General features: G+C 40.7%; 1 protein-coding gene across 1 annotated transcript in view; it reads left to right on the plus strand.

Moving 5' to 3' along the window:
* Positions 1-17,535, plus strand: part of LOC126237015 (uncharacterized) — a 140,964-nt gene that overhangs the window by 20,553 nt on the left and 102,876 nt on the right. The window contains exon 4 of the mRNA XM_049946745.1: positions 1,306-1,799. Within this exon, the coding sequence (XP_049802702.1) occupies positions 1,306-1,799 (494 nt within the window). The remainder of the gene's footprint in view (positions 1-1,305; positions 1,800-17,535) is intronic.

Below are 17,535 nucleotides of genomic sequence, written 5' to 3' on the forward strand. Positions count from 1 at the left end.
GTGCTGACATGAGGAAAGTTTCCAACTGATTCCTCATAGACAAACAGCAGTTGACTGGCGTTGCCTGGTGAAACATTGTTGTGATGCCTCGTGTAAGGAGGAGAAATGGGTACCATCATGTTTCCGACTTTGATAAAGGTCGGATTGTAGCCTATCGCGATTGCAGTTTATCGTATTGTGACTTTGCTGCTCGCGTTGGTCGAGATCCAATGACTGTTAGCCGGATATGGGATTGGTTGGTTCAGGAGGGTAATACGGACCACCGTGCTGGATCCCAACGGCCTCGTATCACTAGCAGTCAAGATGACAGGCATCTTATCTGCATGGCTGTAACGGATCGTGCAGCCATGTCTCGATCCCTGAGCCAACAGATGGGGACGTTTGCAAGACACCAACCATCTGCATGAACAGTTTGACGACGTTTGCAGCAGTATGGACTATCAGCTCGGAGACCATGGCTGCGCTTACCCTTGACGCTGCATCACAGACAGGAGCGTCTGCGATGGTGTACTCAACGACGAACCTGGGTGCACAAATGGCAAAATGTCATTTTTTCGGATGAATCGAGGTTCTGTTTACAGCATCATGATGCTCGCATCTGTGTTTGGCGACATCGCGTTGAATGCACATTGGAAGTGTGTATTCGTCATAGCCGTAGACATACTGGCGTATCACCCGGCGTGATGGTATGGGGTGCCATTGATTACACGTCTCAGTCGCCTCTTGTTCGCATTGATGGCACTTTGAACAGTGGACTTTACATTTTAGATGTGTTACGACCCATGGCTCTACCCTTCATTCGATCCCTGCGAAACCCTACATTTCAGCAGGATAATGCACGACCGCATGTTGGAGGTCCTGTACGGGCGTTTCTGGATACAGAAAATGTTCAACTGCTGCCCTGGCCAGCACATTCTCCAGATCTCTCACCAATTGAAAACATCTGGTCAAGGGTGACCGAGAAACTGGTTCGTCACAATACACCAGTCACTACTCTTGATGAACTGTGGTATCGTGTTGAAGCTGCATGGGCAGCTGTACCTGTACACGCCATCCAAGCTCTGTCTGACTCAATGCCCAGGTGTATCAAGGCTGTTATTACAGCCATAGGTGGTTGTTCTGGGTACTGATTTCTCAGCATCTATGCACCCAAATTGCGTGAAGATGTAATCACATGTCAGTTCTAGTGTAATATATTTGTCCAATGAATACCCGTTTATCTGCATTTCTTCTTGGTGTAGCAATTTTAATGGCCAGTAGTGTATATTCTCCAGGAGTTATATTATATGCATTTCTTGTTAATAGGTATTAGGACAACAAATCTTGCTCAAGAGAAAAAAATTTTAGCTGAACATAGCTCCCAGATTAAAGCAAAATTAATGTCTGCGTGTGAGCAGCAGCAAATACAAAAGTTTTTTGAAAGAGATCGACTGCTAAGTGACGAAGTGAAGGAAAAGCGACACAACACATCTTTAAATAATGTTGCTAGTCCTTTTGAAGATATTGATGCTAACTGTAAAGAAGAATGGCTTGTTGCCAGCACGAATGATGATAATGACATTGAAATAAGAGTTCAGGCACAAAATCCTGATGAAATGATTGACGATATTGAGGAAGTGATAAATGACTCTTCGAATGACACTGTCAGTGAAGCAGGAACCTATACAATTGAGAGAGATGTGCCTTGTCCAGAAGAAGATGAGGCTCGTAAGGAGTTGGAAAATGTTATTGGGTTCATGAAATCTGCTCAGGAGAAGGATATTGATCAGACTGAAGAGCAGAAAGGAAATGGATTCAAGGTAGGTTTTAAATATAATTGAATAGTTTTTATATATATTCAGAGGACAAGTCTTGATACATGTGTCAAATTTTGCCAAGAGCGCGCTGTAGCTGTACGAGATGTGGCTTTTTTTCATGAATGAATGGAAAATCTTGAGCCACCCTGTATCAGTAGTTGCTCATGGTTCCAAAATATTCATAGGCAGAAATACTGAGCATTTTTATTAGATCACATCGCTTAAATTATTGATTGGATACTTAATACATGAATATTGCAGCCAAGACATTGTTTTAAATTCTCCGGAATGCTAGCCCAACTATGTTTGTACATTATTTACACTGTGAGTAGATAAACTATATGTCTAGAGTACTGAGTGAAACTGTATCTGCATGAGATGTGTTCCAGGTTTCCTTTTGTAGTGCTGCTATCGAGTGACATTCCTGTGAGATCACTGCAAACTCCCACTATATGATGCTGCTGTACAAAAGTATGGAAACATTACCAGCCTGCTTGATGCCTTCCTGATAAGCATGAGATAAGGCTCACATGCATTGCACCGTAGCAAAATGTGAGCCTCAACTCAACAAGTAGGCTTAAAATGACACACATGACGTAGCCAAATGTTTTCAGTCATCTGTGGTTTAAAGAGTGTAAATGAGCTGCTGCACCTTATGAAGAAACACTCTTACCCAGAGCAACTTACAAAGGTGTCTCTTAAAAGTAGATACTGCATTGAATTCTGGTGTTAGATTAGTTGCTCCAGCTTTTAGATAGCAGGTTATAATTCTGAAATTGCTATAGGAGGACTCTAGGGTGCCTGCAATGTAGGGCAATGGTTTCAGTGAAACATTTCTGGCTCAGACCTCCGTCTGGCTATGCAAATTTAAGTTCTCCATGAGTTTCTGCTCCTTATGCTTCCCCAGCCTGAACACATGTTCCATCTTTGATGGTCTCATTCTTAATGAAAAGTTAAGTCTTAATATTCCTTTTTCATGCTTGCCATAGTGGCTGTTCTTGACAGAACCGAGTCAGTGAAATAAATGGAAAACTGATAATGAAATCTGTATACCATCTTGTTGAAAAGCGTTTACTGGCTAATGTACATTTTAGAGTCACAAGGGCTCCAAAACGTATATTGGCATAGTAAAAATTCTATAAAAAGACAGTAGTGTAATTTTATTATGAAGTTTTCCTGATTTACATTTAAAATTAAAACTTGTGCCACAGGTTTGAGAATGGCAGCAGCTCCCAGCTGATGTCTGTAATTTTGTTATGTCTTAATAGTTGAGATTTTGTGAGAAAATCAAATGACTTCTTCTTTTTGACACTTGTACTGTTTGCTGCGTCATTTGCATGCATGTAAAACAGTGTACCTCAAATAATGCGTGGAATAAATGAAACCAAAGACTGTGAACTGAACACAGTGAAGATAGTTTTATGTGCTGTCACGCTTCTGTTGACAAGTTTTCTGAAGAGTATGTTTCAAGTGAAAACTAATAATAATGCCAGTTACATTCACGCTGCAACAGTGTCAACGTCACTGGTGCAAATATATCTGAAGTGATTGCTTAACACACAGCAGTAGTTAACTGTTCTGTATCATTCTAAATCACTGAAAGCTTCTTATAGACCACATGGTTTGCAGTACCCCAGAGGCAGAAGTGTAATGGCATTAATCAAGTGATCCTGCCAGAAATCTCTGGATAGGACTCCTCCTGACTCTCCAGTTTGGGAAAAATTGGTTTACTGCATCTCTTGTTACTGAATGGTTGTAGGCAGGACGTCCATGCTGGAAAGACATTGTTTAACAGATATTCAAAGTCACGTTTTCTAATGACAAGCATTAAATACTTACCAAAAAATATGTGCCACCCCCCACTCCCTCAGATTAGTGCACTGTCAATTAAATAAAAGTTGGTCATGTGCTATCCGATTATTCTGCTTCACACATTCGCATTCCTGAGGCATTCGTTAAATACATGACAGAGACAGTGTGAGTTTACTGTTGACCAAATGGTTCAAATGGCTCTGAGCACTATGGGACTTAACATCTGTGGTCATCAGTCCCCTAGAACTTAGAACTACTTAAACCTAACTAACCTAAGGACATCACACACATCCATGCCCGAGGCAGGATTCGAACCTGCGACCGTAGCAGTCGCGCGGTTCTGGACTGAGCGCCTAGAACCGCTAGACCACTGCGGCCGGCTACTGTTGACCAGTAATACTTCTTTCTCAAATTTTCATTACCGTGGTTAGTAAATGTTACCTAATCAGCAAATGTTACTTCCTCCACAAAATTTTTCTATTTCTGGAGGGTCCATTGACAGTACTCGAAATGATATTGAGAATCACTGCTGTGTAGCTCTTGATGTAAGGAAATATGAGCCAGTGAAATTTATATCTATGGAGAATACTCAGTACATTTTTCTATGTGTTAGCAGTCTGTCTTTGCATTTCACAGGAACTGACATGCATATTTAATGCAGTAGCTGCAAGAACTGCTGCTTTGTTGGCCACTGTTTTCCGTTGAATGTATTTTGTTGGGGCAAAATCTGCAGTATCAGTAGTTCTGCTGTATTAAGGAAAGTGAGGTGTGCTGGAAAGTGTCTACGTGGGAATTATTCTGTATGCAGTTCTGCTATTCTCGACAAATTTTGGTGACATTCAGCATAAATTAAGAGCATATTGACCTATTCTTCATCAGTAAATAGTGCTTCTCAAAATGATTTAAGTATTACTAATGAGTGTACAGTGCATATGTTTCACAAGCAATACATTGCAAATTGATTACTGCATTCCATTGAATAAATCTTACCTAAATAGTGACATCACTACAGTTCATTCAAATACTCCAATGGGTAACACACAACTTACAAAGTATCTCTTGTCTCAACGACATATGTTTCTGCTGAGAATGGTGGAAACATCATGCACGGCTTGCCTTGTGACCCCAGTTTCCATGAAGACTGGAGTAATCATCTGGATGGTGTATCATTAGAATGGCCACAACAGCACACAAATTCCCATATTCAATGTATTTTGAGACCACAGTTCACTGTCATACCTACAAAAAAGTTGTGTCTCTAAATTTGTCTCATGTGGATCTCTGGGACGAAAAGTACCACAGTTCCACAAAAATAAATGAAACAGAGTTATCTTAAACTTTTGTAACAGAGTTAATGTCTATATGAATAATAATGTTGCGAAAACACATTGGTCTTGGTTTCGTGAGGCCTATAATTGCTATTTGTCTAAGTGAAAAATGATGACAAATATGTTAAAAGCATCAAAAGTTATTTACATGAAAAACTTAAGCATGTTGCCCTGCATACCAATGAAAATAATTTTGAAACAACAGCTAAGATACTTGTACAATGTCGTGGATGTTTTTAATGTTAAAGAAATATATGAAATGTCTTATTTCAAACTTTTTCCCTGACAGTTTGCTTCAAAAGTTTTCTTTAACAATTACTCAACTAGTTGGTTTGACTGAACATTTATACAGACATGCTTAGGATGCAGATAATCTTTGGTTCAAATTGCTGTATTACAATGAAATTGCATGAGGTATGCAACAGTCTTTCAAAACTAGAAAAAAGAAGTGTACTGTTTTCTTACTTCAGACACATTCTTAATTTAATTTCGAAGTATTTGTCTCCATGTCGGGCAGTCATGCCAGTTTCTGCAAAAAATGGCTGACTTCAAAACCTGTTGAGATTGTTTACAAAAGAAATGCAGCAGCAACAAAGAGATGCAAGAATTTATCATTGTGGACATACACTGAAATGACGAAAGTCATGGAATACCTCATAAAATTGTGTTGGACCACCTTCTTTCTGGCGTAGTGCAACAGCTTAACGTGACATGGACTCAACAAATCGTTGGAAGTCCCTTGGAGGATTACTCAGTCACGCTGCCTTTATAGCTGTCCATAATAGCGAAACTCTTGTTGATGCACGATTTTGTACACGAACTGACCTGTTGAAACGTTCAATGGGGTTAATTTCAGGGGATTTGGTTGGCAAAGTTATTTGTTCAAATTTTTCAGAATGTTCTTTAAAAACAATCAGAAACAATTGTGCCCCAGTGACATGGTGCATTGTCATCCATAAAAATTTCATCATTGATTGGGAACATGAAGTCCATGAATGGCTATAGTTGGGCTTCACATAGCCAAACACAACCATTTCTAGTGAATCTTTGGTTCAGTTGGACCAGAGGAGCCAGTCCATTCCATGTAAACAAAGCCCACACCATTATGGAGCCACCACCAGCTTGCACAGTGCCTTGTTGACAATTTGGTCCATGGCTTTGTGGAGTCTGTGCCACACTCGAACCCTACCATCAGCTCTTACCAACTGAAATCAGAGTCATCTGACCAGACCATGATTTTGCAGCTGTGTAGGGTTCAACTGATATGGTCCTGAACTCATGAGAGGTGATGCAGGCGATGATGTGCTGTTAGCAAGGGCACTCGTGTTGGTCGTCTGCTGCCGTAACCCAGTAACACAAAATTTTGCCACACTTGCCTGACAGATACATTTTTCGCACATCCCACATTGATTTCTTTGGTTATTTCACCCAGTGTTTCTTGTCTGTTAGCACTGATGACTCTACACAAACGCCACTGCTCTCTGTCATTAAGTGAAGGCCATTGCCCACTGTGTTGATGATCATGGTGAGAGTTAATGCCTGAAATTTGCTATTTTCAGCACACTCTTGACGCAGTGTATCTTGAGTATTGAATTCCCTAACAATTTCTGAAATGGAATGTCCCTTGTGTCTAGCTCCAACTGCCATTCTGTGTTCGAAGCCTGATAATTCCTGTTGTGCAGAAACCTTTTCACATGAATTACTTGAGTACAAATAACAGCTCTGCCAAGGCACTGCCATTTCATACCTTGTGCACGTATATATGTGCGTATCGCCATCCCATTACTTATGTCACCTCAGTGTATAACACATTGGGAACTGATAAAAGTTGTGTGTAAGTGGCTCAAGAACCAGTACATAATATCAGTGATTCAACAATTATGAGATCAAATCTCTGAGAGTTGTCTTGCAAAGACATTGCTTGTTTTCTACATCTAAATCCATATCCTGCTAACCACTATGAAGTGCATGGCATGGCATGGTATGGCATGCTTCCCACTGTGCCATTAATAAGGGTTTCTTCCGTTTACATTCACATATGGAACTGGGTAAGAATGTTATTTAAATAAAAAGCTGATTGAAATTTTGTAAGTATGCTTTCACAGGATGGTTTTGTCTATTTCATGTTAGTCCTATTTGGTACTGGTTCCACACACTTAAACAGTGATCTAAGATGGGTTACATGAGTTCTTTTGTAAGCAATCTCCTTTATTAACAACATTTTCCTAGTATCCTACTTTAATAATCCCACCAGCGAACGTGACTGTTAGCGGAACAGAGGCTCTATACTAGACATAGTCTGGCACCACTGCAGGTCACATGGTCTCAGCCAGTAGCAGTATGCTGAATGTACTCAGTTAGCTGCTATTCAGATTTTGACCCTGCTTTGGACATTTCAGTGTATGGCTTACGTTAATGGTGTTTATACAGTGCTTACTCATGACAGCCTTGGCTTTGTTAACGGATCAGAGGTGGACACTTTAATGGTGATGAGATCTTATTGTGTTGTGTTTATGGCGATGTCCACCTCCTGCTTCCTATTTTATGGACCCGAAGTTTATGTAACTTCGTCAGCAACAGTTTGAGGCTACATAACAACAGTGTAAAGAACAGAAGGCTGTTCTCCTGCAGCTTGTTTCTCAGCAGCAACTCCAACATCAGTCAGTGGCCATAGCTACACCCCCACTGCCATTCACTGTCTTTTTCAAGGCTGTGGAAAACTGGAAAGTCTACCTCTACCATTTTGAACTGTACTGTTTTGCTTATGGTATTTTTGTTAGGAAGCAGAGTGATTTGCTTTTGTCTTCTCGTAGTTGTTTAAATGGAGTGGTGCACAAATTGACGCCATTCTTGGACCAGTCTTTCAATGATTTCTGTTAGTCAAATACTATGGTCAGCCGACACACAGTGTTGCTGCTAGGCTCCAGTTTAATCAGTGTCATGAACACCATGGACAGTTGTACACAGCTGCTGCTTGCATGGTCTCACAAGCAAGTGCAATTTTATGTCCCAGAACTGTAAAGTGTCATAGATGGAATCATTGATTCAAGATGTGATTGTATGTGGTTCCCCTGACAGGGAGGTTGTAGCTAATTATTTTCCTCAGTCTTATCCTAGTCTGGGTGAAGTACTTCAAATCGCTAAATCTTTTGCAGTTGTTTGGCAGCTCAGAAGTTTTAATTACTGAAGACGCCTGCCGTGAAAGCCTATACACTATGATTAGTTTCCCAAGTTGTTAGTTGCTATCACAGGCAGCAGTCATCTGATGATTCTGACTCATCGTCTTGTAAGTCTGTCTCTTTTAAGTCTCACCTGATTCATGGGCATCTGAATTGCCGGCATCTTGTGGGAGACTTCATTATGTTGATTCTTCTGCTCCTTCCTGAGTATAGGCTAAACGTTTTTGTTTTGTTAATTGGGTGGGTCAGAATCACCCTCCCTCCTCAGCATTGTGACATAAGTTGGGCATGTCAAAGAAACCCAGCTCGCACTATTCGTCCACGAGACTCAGAGAGCCATAGACACGGGATCACAGGTAGATGCCGTGTTTCTTGACTTCCGCAAGGTGTTCGATACAGTTCCCCACAGTCATTTAATGAACAAAGTAAGAGCATATGGACTATCAGACCAATTGTGTGATTGGATTGAGGAGTTCCTAGATAACAGGACGCAGCATGTCATTGTCAATGGAGAGAAGTCTTCCGAAGTAAGAGTGATTTCAGGTGTGCCGCAGGGGAGTGTCATAGGACCGTTGCTATTCACAATATACATAAATGACCTGGTGGATGACATCGGAAGTTCACTGAGGCTTTTTGCAGATGATGCTGTGGTGTATCGAGAGGTTGTAACAATGGAAAATTGTACTGAAATGCAGGAGGATCTGCAGCGAATTGACGCATGGTGCAGGGAATGGCAACTGAATCTCAATGTAGACAAGTGTAATGTGCTGCGAATACACAGAAAGATAGATCCTTTATCATTTAGCTACAAAATAGCAGGTCAGCAACTGGAAGCAGTTAATACCATAAATTATCTGGGAGTACACATTAGGAGTGATTAAAAATGGAATGACCATATAAAATTAATCTTTGGTAAAGCAGATGCCAGACTGAGATTCATTGGAAGAATCCTGAGGAAATGCAATCCGAAAACAAAGGAAGTAGGTTACAGTACGCTTGTTCGCCCACTGCTTGAATACTGCTCAGCAGTGTGGGATCCGTACCAGATAGGGTTGATAGAAGATATAGAGAAGATACAACGGAGAGCAGCGTGCTTGGTTACAGGATCATTTAGTAATCGCGAAAGCGTTACGGAGATGATAAACTCCAGTGGAAGACTCTGCAGGAGAGACGCTCAGTAGCTCGGTACGGGCTTTTGTCAAAGTTTCGAGAACGTACCTTCACTGAAGAGTCAAGCAGTATATTGCTCCCTCCTACGTATATCTCGCGAAGAGACCATGAGGATAAAATCAGAGAGATTAGAGCCCACACAGAGGCATACCGTCAATCCTCCTTTCCACGAACAATACGAGACTGGAATAGAAGAGAGAACTGATAGAGGTACTCAAGGTACCCTCCGCCACACACCGTCAGGTGGCTTGCGGAGTATGGATGTAGATGTAGATGAAGATGAAGCCACAGTCCTGTCCTAGCTGCAGTAGTGTGCGTACCAAAAGTCGATGCCTGCATCAGGCAGTGGACCCATGGGCTTGCTGCAGAAGCAGTCACCTGGCTATTATTTGCAGTAGTGTGTGTTAGAGCTGCACCTTTTTTAGATTGAAGTCAGCTGATAGGTACTCCTGCTTAAGGGAAGTCTCTCTAACAAGGGAATCACTTTTGACAAAGCTTAGGTATCCGAGTAATGAGGGAATTAGTATATTTCATCAAAATATACAAGGTATTAGGGATAAAGTTAGTGAACTGCTTATAGATGTTGACTCTGAAATTATTGGTATATCTGAACACTTCTTAAATAAGGAGATAATTCAGAGGCTTCCTTTACCAGGATACAGGTTGGCTGGCTGCTTTTCGAGGAGCTCTTTGCGGTGTGGGGGAGTAGCCATGTATGTGAAAAACGGCATCGCATTTGAGTCAATTGATGTTTCAAAGTACTGCACTGAAAAGGTGTTTGAATGTTGTGCAGGTGTGGTTAAATTTAACGGAGTTAAACTTGTAACTGTTGTTATTTATAGATCCCCAGACTCCGATTTCACAGCATTTTTGCTAAAGCTAGAGGAGGTTCTTGGTTCACTTTATAGGAAATACAAAAAGTTAGTTATATGTGGTGATTTCAATATTAATTGTATAAGTGATTGTGCAAGGAAGAGGATGCTGGTAGACCTCTTTAATTCATATAATCTTATGCAAACCGTATTCTTTCCAACGAGAGTGCAAGGGAACAGTAGAACAACCATAGACAACATTTTTGTTCATTCCTCATTACTAGAAGGGCATTCTGTTAGAAAAAAGGTGAATGGCCTTTCAGATCATGATGCGCAAATTTTAACTTTAAAAGATTTTTATGCTGCAACTCGTGTTAAATATAGTCATCAGCTGTTCAGGAAAGCTGATCCGGTTGCTGTAGAGACCTTTGTAAACCTTATAAAGGAACAAGAGTGGCAAGATGTTTATAGCGCTGAGACAGTAAACGATAAATATAATGCTTTTCTAAAGACCTTTCTCATGCTCTTTGAAAGTTGCTTTCCGTTACAACGTTTAAAACAGGGTACTAGCACAAACAGGCAGCCTGGGTGGCTGACTAGAGGGATAAGAATATCTTGTAGAACAAAGTGGCAATTATATCAAAACGTTAGAAACAGTCAAAATCTAAATGCAGCAGCCCATTACAAACAGTATTGTAAGGTGCTTAAAAATGTTATTAGGAAGGCAAAAAGTATGTGGTATGCAGATAGAATAGCTAAGTCTCAGGATAAAATTAAAACCATATGGTCAGTCATAAAGGAAGTTGCTGGTCTGCAGAGACAGGTCGAGGATATAGAATCAGTGCGTAGTGGGAATGTCCGTGTTACTGATAAGTCGCATATATGTACAGTATTTAATAATCACTTTCTGAATATAGCAGGTGAACTAAATAGAAACCTAATTCCAACAGGGAATCATATAGCGCTCTTAGAAAAAAGTGTTCCGAGACTGTTACCTGAAATGCTCCTCCATGATACTGACAAGAGGGAGATTGAGTTAATAATTAAATCACTAAAGACCAAGAACTCTCATGGATATGACGGGGTATCTAGCAGAATACTGAAGTATTGTTCTATGTATGTTAGCCCAGTACTTAGCCATATCTGTAACTTTTCCTTTAGGAGTGGTCGGTTTCCTGATCGATTAAAATATTCGGTAGTGAAGCCACTTTATAAAAAGGGAGACATTGATAATGTTGACAATTTTAGACCTATTTCTATGCCATCGGTGTTTGCTAAAGTTATCGAGAAGGTTGTATATACAAGGTTACTGGAGCATTTAAATTCACATAATTTGCTGTCAAATGTTCAGTTTGGTTTTAGAAATGGTTTAACAACTGAAAATGCTATATTCTCTTTTCTCTGTGAGGTTTTCGACGGATTAAATAAAAGGTTGCGAACGCTAGGTGTTTTCTTTGATTTAACGAAGGCTTTTGACTGTGTTGACCACAAAATATTACTGCAGAAGTTGGACCATTATGGAGTAAGGGGAGTAGCTTACAATTGGTTCACCTCTTACTTTAAGAACAGAAAGCAGAGGGTAATTCTCCGCAATATTGAGAGCGGTAGTGATGTTCAGTCCCAATGGGGCACTGTTAAGTGGGGCGTTCCCCAAGGGTCGGTGCTGGGGCCACTGCTGTTTCTTATTTATATAAATGATATGCCTTCTAGTATTACAGGTGATTCAAAAATATTTCTGTTTGCTGATGACACCAGCTTGATAGTGAAGGATCTTGAACCATGGACCTTGCCGTTGGTGGGGAGGCTTGCGTGTCTCAGCGATACAGATAGCCGTACCGTAGGTACAACCACAACGGAGGGGTATCTGTTGAGAGGCCAGACAAACGTGTGGTTCCTGAAGAGGGGCAGCAGCCTTTTCAGTAGTTGCAAGGGCAACAGTCTGGATGATTGACTGATCTGGCCTTGTAACAATAACCAAAACGGCCTTGCTGTGCTGGTACTGCGAACGGCTGAAAGCAAGGGGAAACTACGGCCGTAATTTTTCCCGAGGGCATGCAGCTTTACTGTATGATTAAATGATGATGGCGTCCTCTTGGGTAAAATATTCCGGAGGTAAAATAGTCCCCCATTCGGATCTCCGGGCGGGGACTACTCAAGAGGATGTCGTTATCAGGACAAAGAAAACTGGCGTTCTACGGATCGGAGCGTGGAATGTCAGGTCCCTTAATCGGGCAGGTAGGTTAGAAAATTTGAAAAGGGAAATGGATAGGTTAAAGTTAGATATAGTGGGAATTAGTGAAGTTCGGTGGCAGGAGGAACAAGACTTCTGGTCAGGTGACTACAGGGTTATAAACACAAAGTCAAATAGGGGTAATGCAGGAGTAGGTTTAATAATGAATAGGAAAATAGGAACGCGGGTAAGCTACTACAAACAGCATAGTGAACGCATTATTGTGGCCAAGATAGATACGAAGCCCACACCTACTACAGTAGTACAAGTTTATATGCCAACCAGCTCTGCAGATGACGAAGAAATTGAAGAAATGTATGATGAAATAAAAGAAATTATTCAGATTGTGAAGGGAGACGAAAATTTAATAGTTATGGGTGACTGGAATTCGAGTGTAGGAAAAGGGAGAGAAGGAAACGTAGTAGGTGAATATGGATTGGGGCTAAGAAATGAAAGAGGAAGCCGCCTGGTAGAATTTTGCACAGAGCACAATTTAATCATAGCTAACACTTGGTTTAAGAATCATGATAGAAGGTTGTATACATGGAAGAACCCTGGAGATACTAAAAGGTATCAGATTGATTATATAATGGTAAGACAGAGATTTAGGAACCAGGTTTTAAATTGTAAGACATTTCCAGGGGCAGATGTGGACTCTGACCACAATCTATTGGTTATGAGCTGTAGATTAAAACTGAAGAAACTGCAAAAAGGTGGGAATTTAAGGAGATGGGACCTGGATAAACTGAAAGAACCAGAGGTTGTACAGAGTTTCAGGGAGAGCATAAGGGAACAATTGACAGGAATGGGGGAAAGAAATACAGTAGAAGAAGAATGGGTAGCTTTGAGGGATGAAGTAGTGAAGGCAGCAGAGGATCAAGTAGGTAAAAAGACGAGGGCTAGTAGAAATCCTTGGGTAACAGACGAAATATTGAATTTAATTGATGAAAGGAGAAAATATAAAAATGTAGTAAATGAAGCAAGCAAAAAGGAATACAAACGTCTCAAAAATGAGATCGACAGGAAGTGCAAAATGGCTAAGCAGGAATGGCTAGAGGACAAATGTAAGGATGTAGAGGCTTATCTTACTAGGGGCAAGATAGATACTGCCTACAGGAAAATTAAAGAGACCTTTGGAGATAAGAGAACCACTTGTATGAACATCAAGAGCTCAGATGGAAACCCAGTTCTAAGCAAAGAAGGGAAAGCAGAAAGGTGGAAGGAGTATATAGAGGGTCTATACAAGGGCGATGTACTTGAGGACAATATTATGGAAATGGAAGAGGATGTAGATGAACATGAAATGGGAGATAAGATACTGCGTGAAGAGTTTGACAGAGCACTGAAAGACCTGAGTCGAAACAAGGCCCCCGGAGTAGACAACATTCCATTGGAACTACTGACGGCCTTGGGAGAGCCAGTCCTGACAAAACTCTACCATCTGGTGAGCAAGATGTATGAAACAGGCGAAATACCCTCAGACTTCAAGAAGAATATAATAATTCCAATCCCAAAGAAAGCAGGTGTTGACAGATGCGAGAATTACCGAACAATCAGTTTAATAAGCCACAGCTGCAAAATACTAACACGAATTCTTTACAGACGAATGGAAAAACTAGTGGAAGCCGACCTCGGGGAAGATCAGTTTGGATTCCGTAGAAATACTGGGACACGTGAGGCAATACTGACCTTACGACTTATCTTAGAAGAAAGATTAAGGAAAGGCAAACCTACGTTTCTAGCATTTGTAGACTTAGAGAAAGCTTTTGACAATGTTGACTGGAATACTCTCTTTCAAATTCTAAAGGTGGCAGGGGTAAAATACAGGGAGCGAAAGGCTATTTACAATTTGTACAGAAACCAGATGGCAGTTATAAGAGTTGAGGGACAGGAAAGGGAAGCAGTGGTTGGGAAGGGAGTAAGACAGGGTTGTAGCCTCTCCCCGATGTTATTCAATCTGTATATTGAGCAAGCAGTAAAGGAAACAAAAGAAAAATTCGGAGTAGGTATTAAAATCCATGGAGAAGAAATAAAAACTTTGAGGTTCGCCGATGACATTGTAATTCTGTCAGAGACAGCAAAGGACTTGGAAGAGCAGTTGAATGGAATGGATGGTGTCTTGAAGGGAGGATATAAGATGAACATCAACAAAAGCAAAACGAGGATAATGGAATGTAGTCGAATTAAGTCGGGTGATGTTGACGGTATTAGATTAGGAAATGAGACACTTAAAGTAGTAAAGGAGTTTTGCTATTTGGGGAGCAAAATAACTGATGATGGTCGAAGTAGAGAGGATATAAAATGTAGACTGGCAATGGCAAGGAAAGCGTTTCTGAAGAAGAGAAATTTGTTAACATCGAGTATAGATTTAAGTGTCAGGAAGTCTTTTCTGAAAGTATTTGTATGGAGTGTAGCCATGTATGGAAGTGAAACATGGACGATAAATAGTTTGGACAAGAAGAGAATAGAAGCTTTCGAAATGTGGTGCTACAGAAGAATGCTGAAGATTAGATGGGTAGATCACATAACTAATGAGGAGGTACTGGACAGGATTGGGGAGAAGAGGAGTTTGTGGCACAACTTGACCAGAAGAAGGGATCGGTTGGTAGGACATGTTCTGAGGCATCAAGGGATCACCAATTTAGTATTGGAGGGCAGCGTGGAGGGTAAAAATCGTAGGGGGAGACCAAGAGATGCATACACTAAGCAAATTCAGAAGGATGTAGGTTGCAGTAGGTACTGGGAGATGAAGAAGCTTGCACAGGATAGAGTAGCATGGAGAGCTGCATCAAACCAGTCTCAGGACTGAAGACCACAACAACAACAACAACAAATAATTTAGTTCATGAAATAAGTTCGTGGCTTGTGGAAAATAATTTGATGCTAAATCACAGTAAGACTCAGTTTTTACAGTTTCTAACTCACAATTCAACAAGAACTGACATTTTAATCAGACAGAATGGGCATGTTATAAGCGAGACGGAACAGTTCAAGTTCCTAGGCGTACGGATAGATAGTAAGCTGTTGTGGAAAGCCCATGTTCAGGATCTTGTTCAGAAACTAAATGCTGCTTTATTTACCATTAGAACAGTATCTGAAATAAGTGACACTTCAACACGAAAAGTAGTCTACTTCGCATATTTTCATACGCTTATGTCGTATGGTATTATTTTTTGGGGTAATTCTTCTGATTCAAAAAGGGTATTTTTGGCTCAAAAACGGGCTGTTCGAGCTATATGTGGTGTAAGTTCGAGAACCTCTTGTCGACCCCTATTCAAAAATCTGGGAATTCTGACATTGCCCTCACAGTATATATTTTCTTTAATGTCGTTTGTTGTTAGCAATATTAGCCTATTCCCAAGAGTTAGCAGCTTTCACTCAGTTAATACTAGGCAGAAATCAAATCTGCATGTAGAATGCAGTTCCTTGACTCTTGTGCAGAAAGGAGTGCAGTATTCTGCTGCATCCATTTTCAATAAGCTACCACAAGAACTCAAAAATCTTAGCAGTAGCCCAAACTCTTTTAAGTCTAAACTGAAGAGTTTCCTCATGGCTCACTCCTTCTATTCTGTCGAGGAGCTCCTGGAAGAGCTAAAAAATTAAGCAAATTCCAGTGTTACATTGTTGATTGTCTTCATTTAAACTTATGACTTGTCACCTGAATATGTTTTTTTTTCTATATTTCATTTTATCTGTTTCTAATATCGTGTTATAATTTCATGTATTGACTCGTTCCATGACCATGGAGATTTCTCCTTAATTTGGTCCCATGGAACAATAAATAAATAAATAAATAAAAAAAACGACTGGCCCACCGGCCGTGTGCTCAGCCGCAGCGTGAGGACACCACTGTGGAGCTGGCAGTTTCGCTGCTGCTACGGAACTCACATTGGACATGACACTGCTCAGCCAGTCTGTGAAATTTCAGCTAGACACGATATTACCATTCCATGTCTTTAATAAACAAGGACACACGTAGCTGGCTCAGTTCATCTCCACTGCAGTGTGCACGGTGCCAGGTCCTTTCTTACTGCCGCAGGGCCAATCCTCTCCTCAGAGAATAGTCATTGGTGGCCTTAGAAACATTAAACTATTAGTGGTGTGCTGCCCTATTAACATTTTTGTCTTAGATGCCTTCACCTGTGTTGTGTTTCCATTAGAGGACCAAGTTAATTTAGTGGCAACTAAAGTTTCTTATTCTGAGTGTGGTGCCTTGTGCATGATAGATAGGCAAATTTTTGAACCATCACTTACTTATGTACATGTAACTACACACCTCATATTACTCTGAAGCCTTCTGCGGTGTCTAAATTTTGCCACTTGTGACACTGCTTGGGTGGAACTCACATGGCTCCAAGACCAGGGCATTTTTTGCCTGGTTTCCACCAGTCAATGGGCAATGGCAGTGGTTGTCATTGGAAAAATGAACGGTTCGTTATGTATTTGTGGTGATTCTAAGTCTTCATTCATTCATTGAATCGATTAGGCTGTCTTTGGACCACATTATTTCAACTGTCTTGCTTTATGTGTTCTGATGTTTGCCCAGTGCTCCCGCATTCATTCTTGGCATTGCTCCTTCCTCTCCTGGGTCCAAGCCTTTGCTGTTTTTAGTTTAGGCTTTTCTTGGAAACCCTGCCGTGCCATAAGTTTCTCCTTGAGTGGGACATGCTCCAAGATGTCATCATGGGTGATCCCCATTTTAAGATCCTTCTCCACCTCTCTGAACCAGGCCCATTTTGTTTTCTTCTCCTGAAAGTAGGTGATCATATGATTGGCGAGTCTTCCAGGGCTCATTTGGCTGATATGTCCATAAAACATAATCCTTCTTTTGCAGATGGTATCAGTTATCTTCTCTATGTGGGAATACAGTTCATGTTTGTAACGTCTTCTATATTCCCCAATCTCTTTGATGTGACCTAAGATCTTTCTCAAAATCTTCCTTTTCTTGGCTTCTAGTTTTTCGATTAGGCCTTCTTTTTGTTCATTACTAGGCATTCAGAAGCTTACAGTACCTCTGGACGGATAACACAGCAGTAGTGCCTTAACTTTGTATTGAACGATACTGATCTTTTGTTGTAAATGTTTTTGGTTAAATGGAATGCCATTTCCATTTTGTTCATGCGTGATATGAAGGCTTCTTTCTCTGATAAAGTGGCTGTTATCAATTCTCCGAGATATTTCAACTTTTCAACTAGCTTAATTTTGCCT

The sequence above is a fragment of the Schistocerca nitens genome, chromosome 2 (genome assembly GCF_023898315.1).
Source record: "Schistocerca nitens isolate TAMUIC-IGC-003100 chromosome 2, iqSchNite1.1, whole genome shotgun sequence".
Classification (NCBI taxonomy): Eukaryota; Metazoa; Arthropoda; class Insecta; order Orthoptera; family Acrididae; genus Schistocerca; species Schistocerca nitens.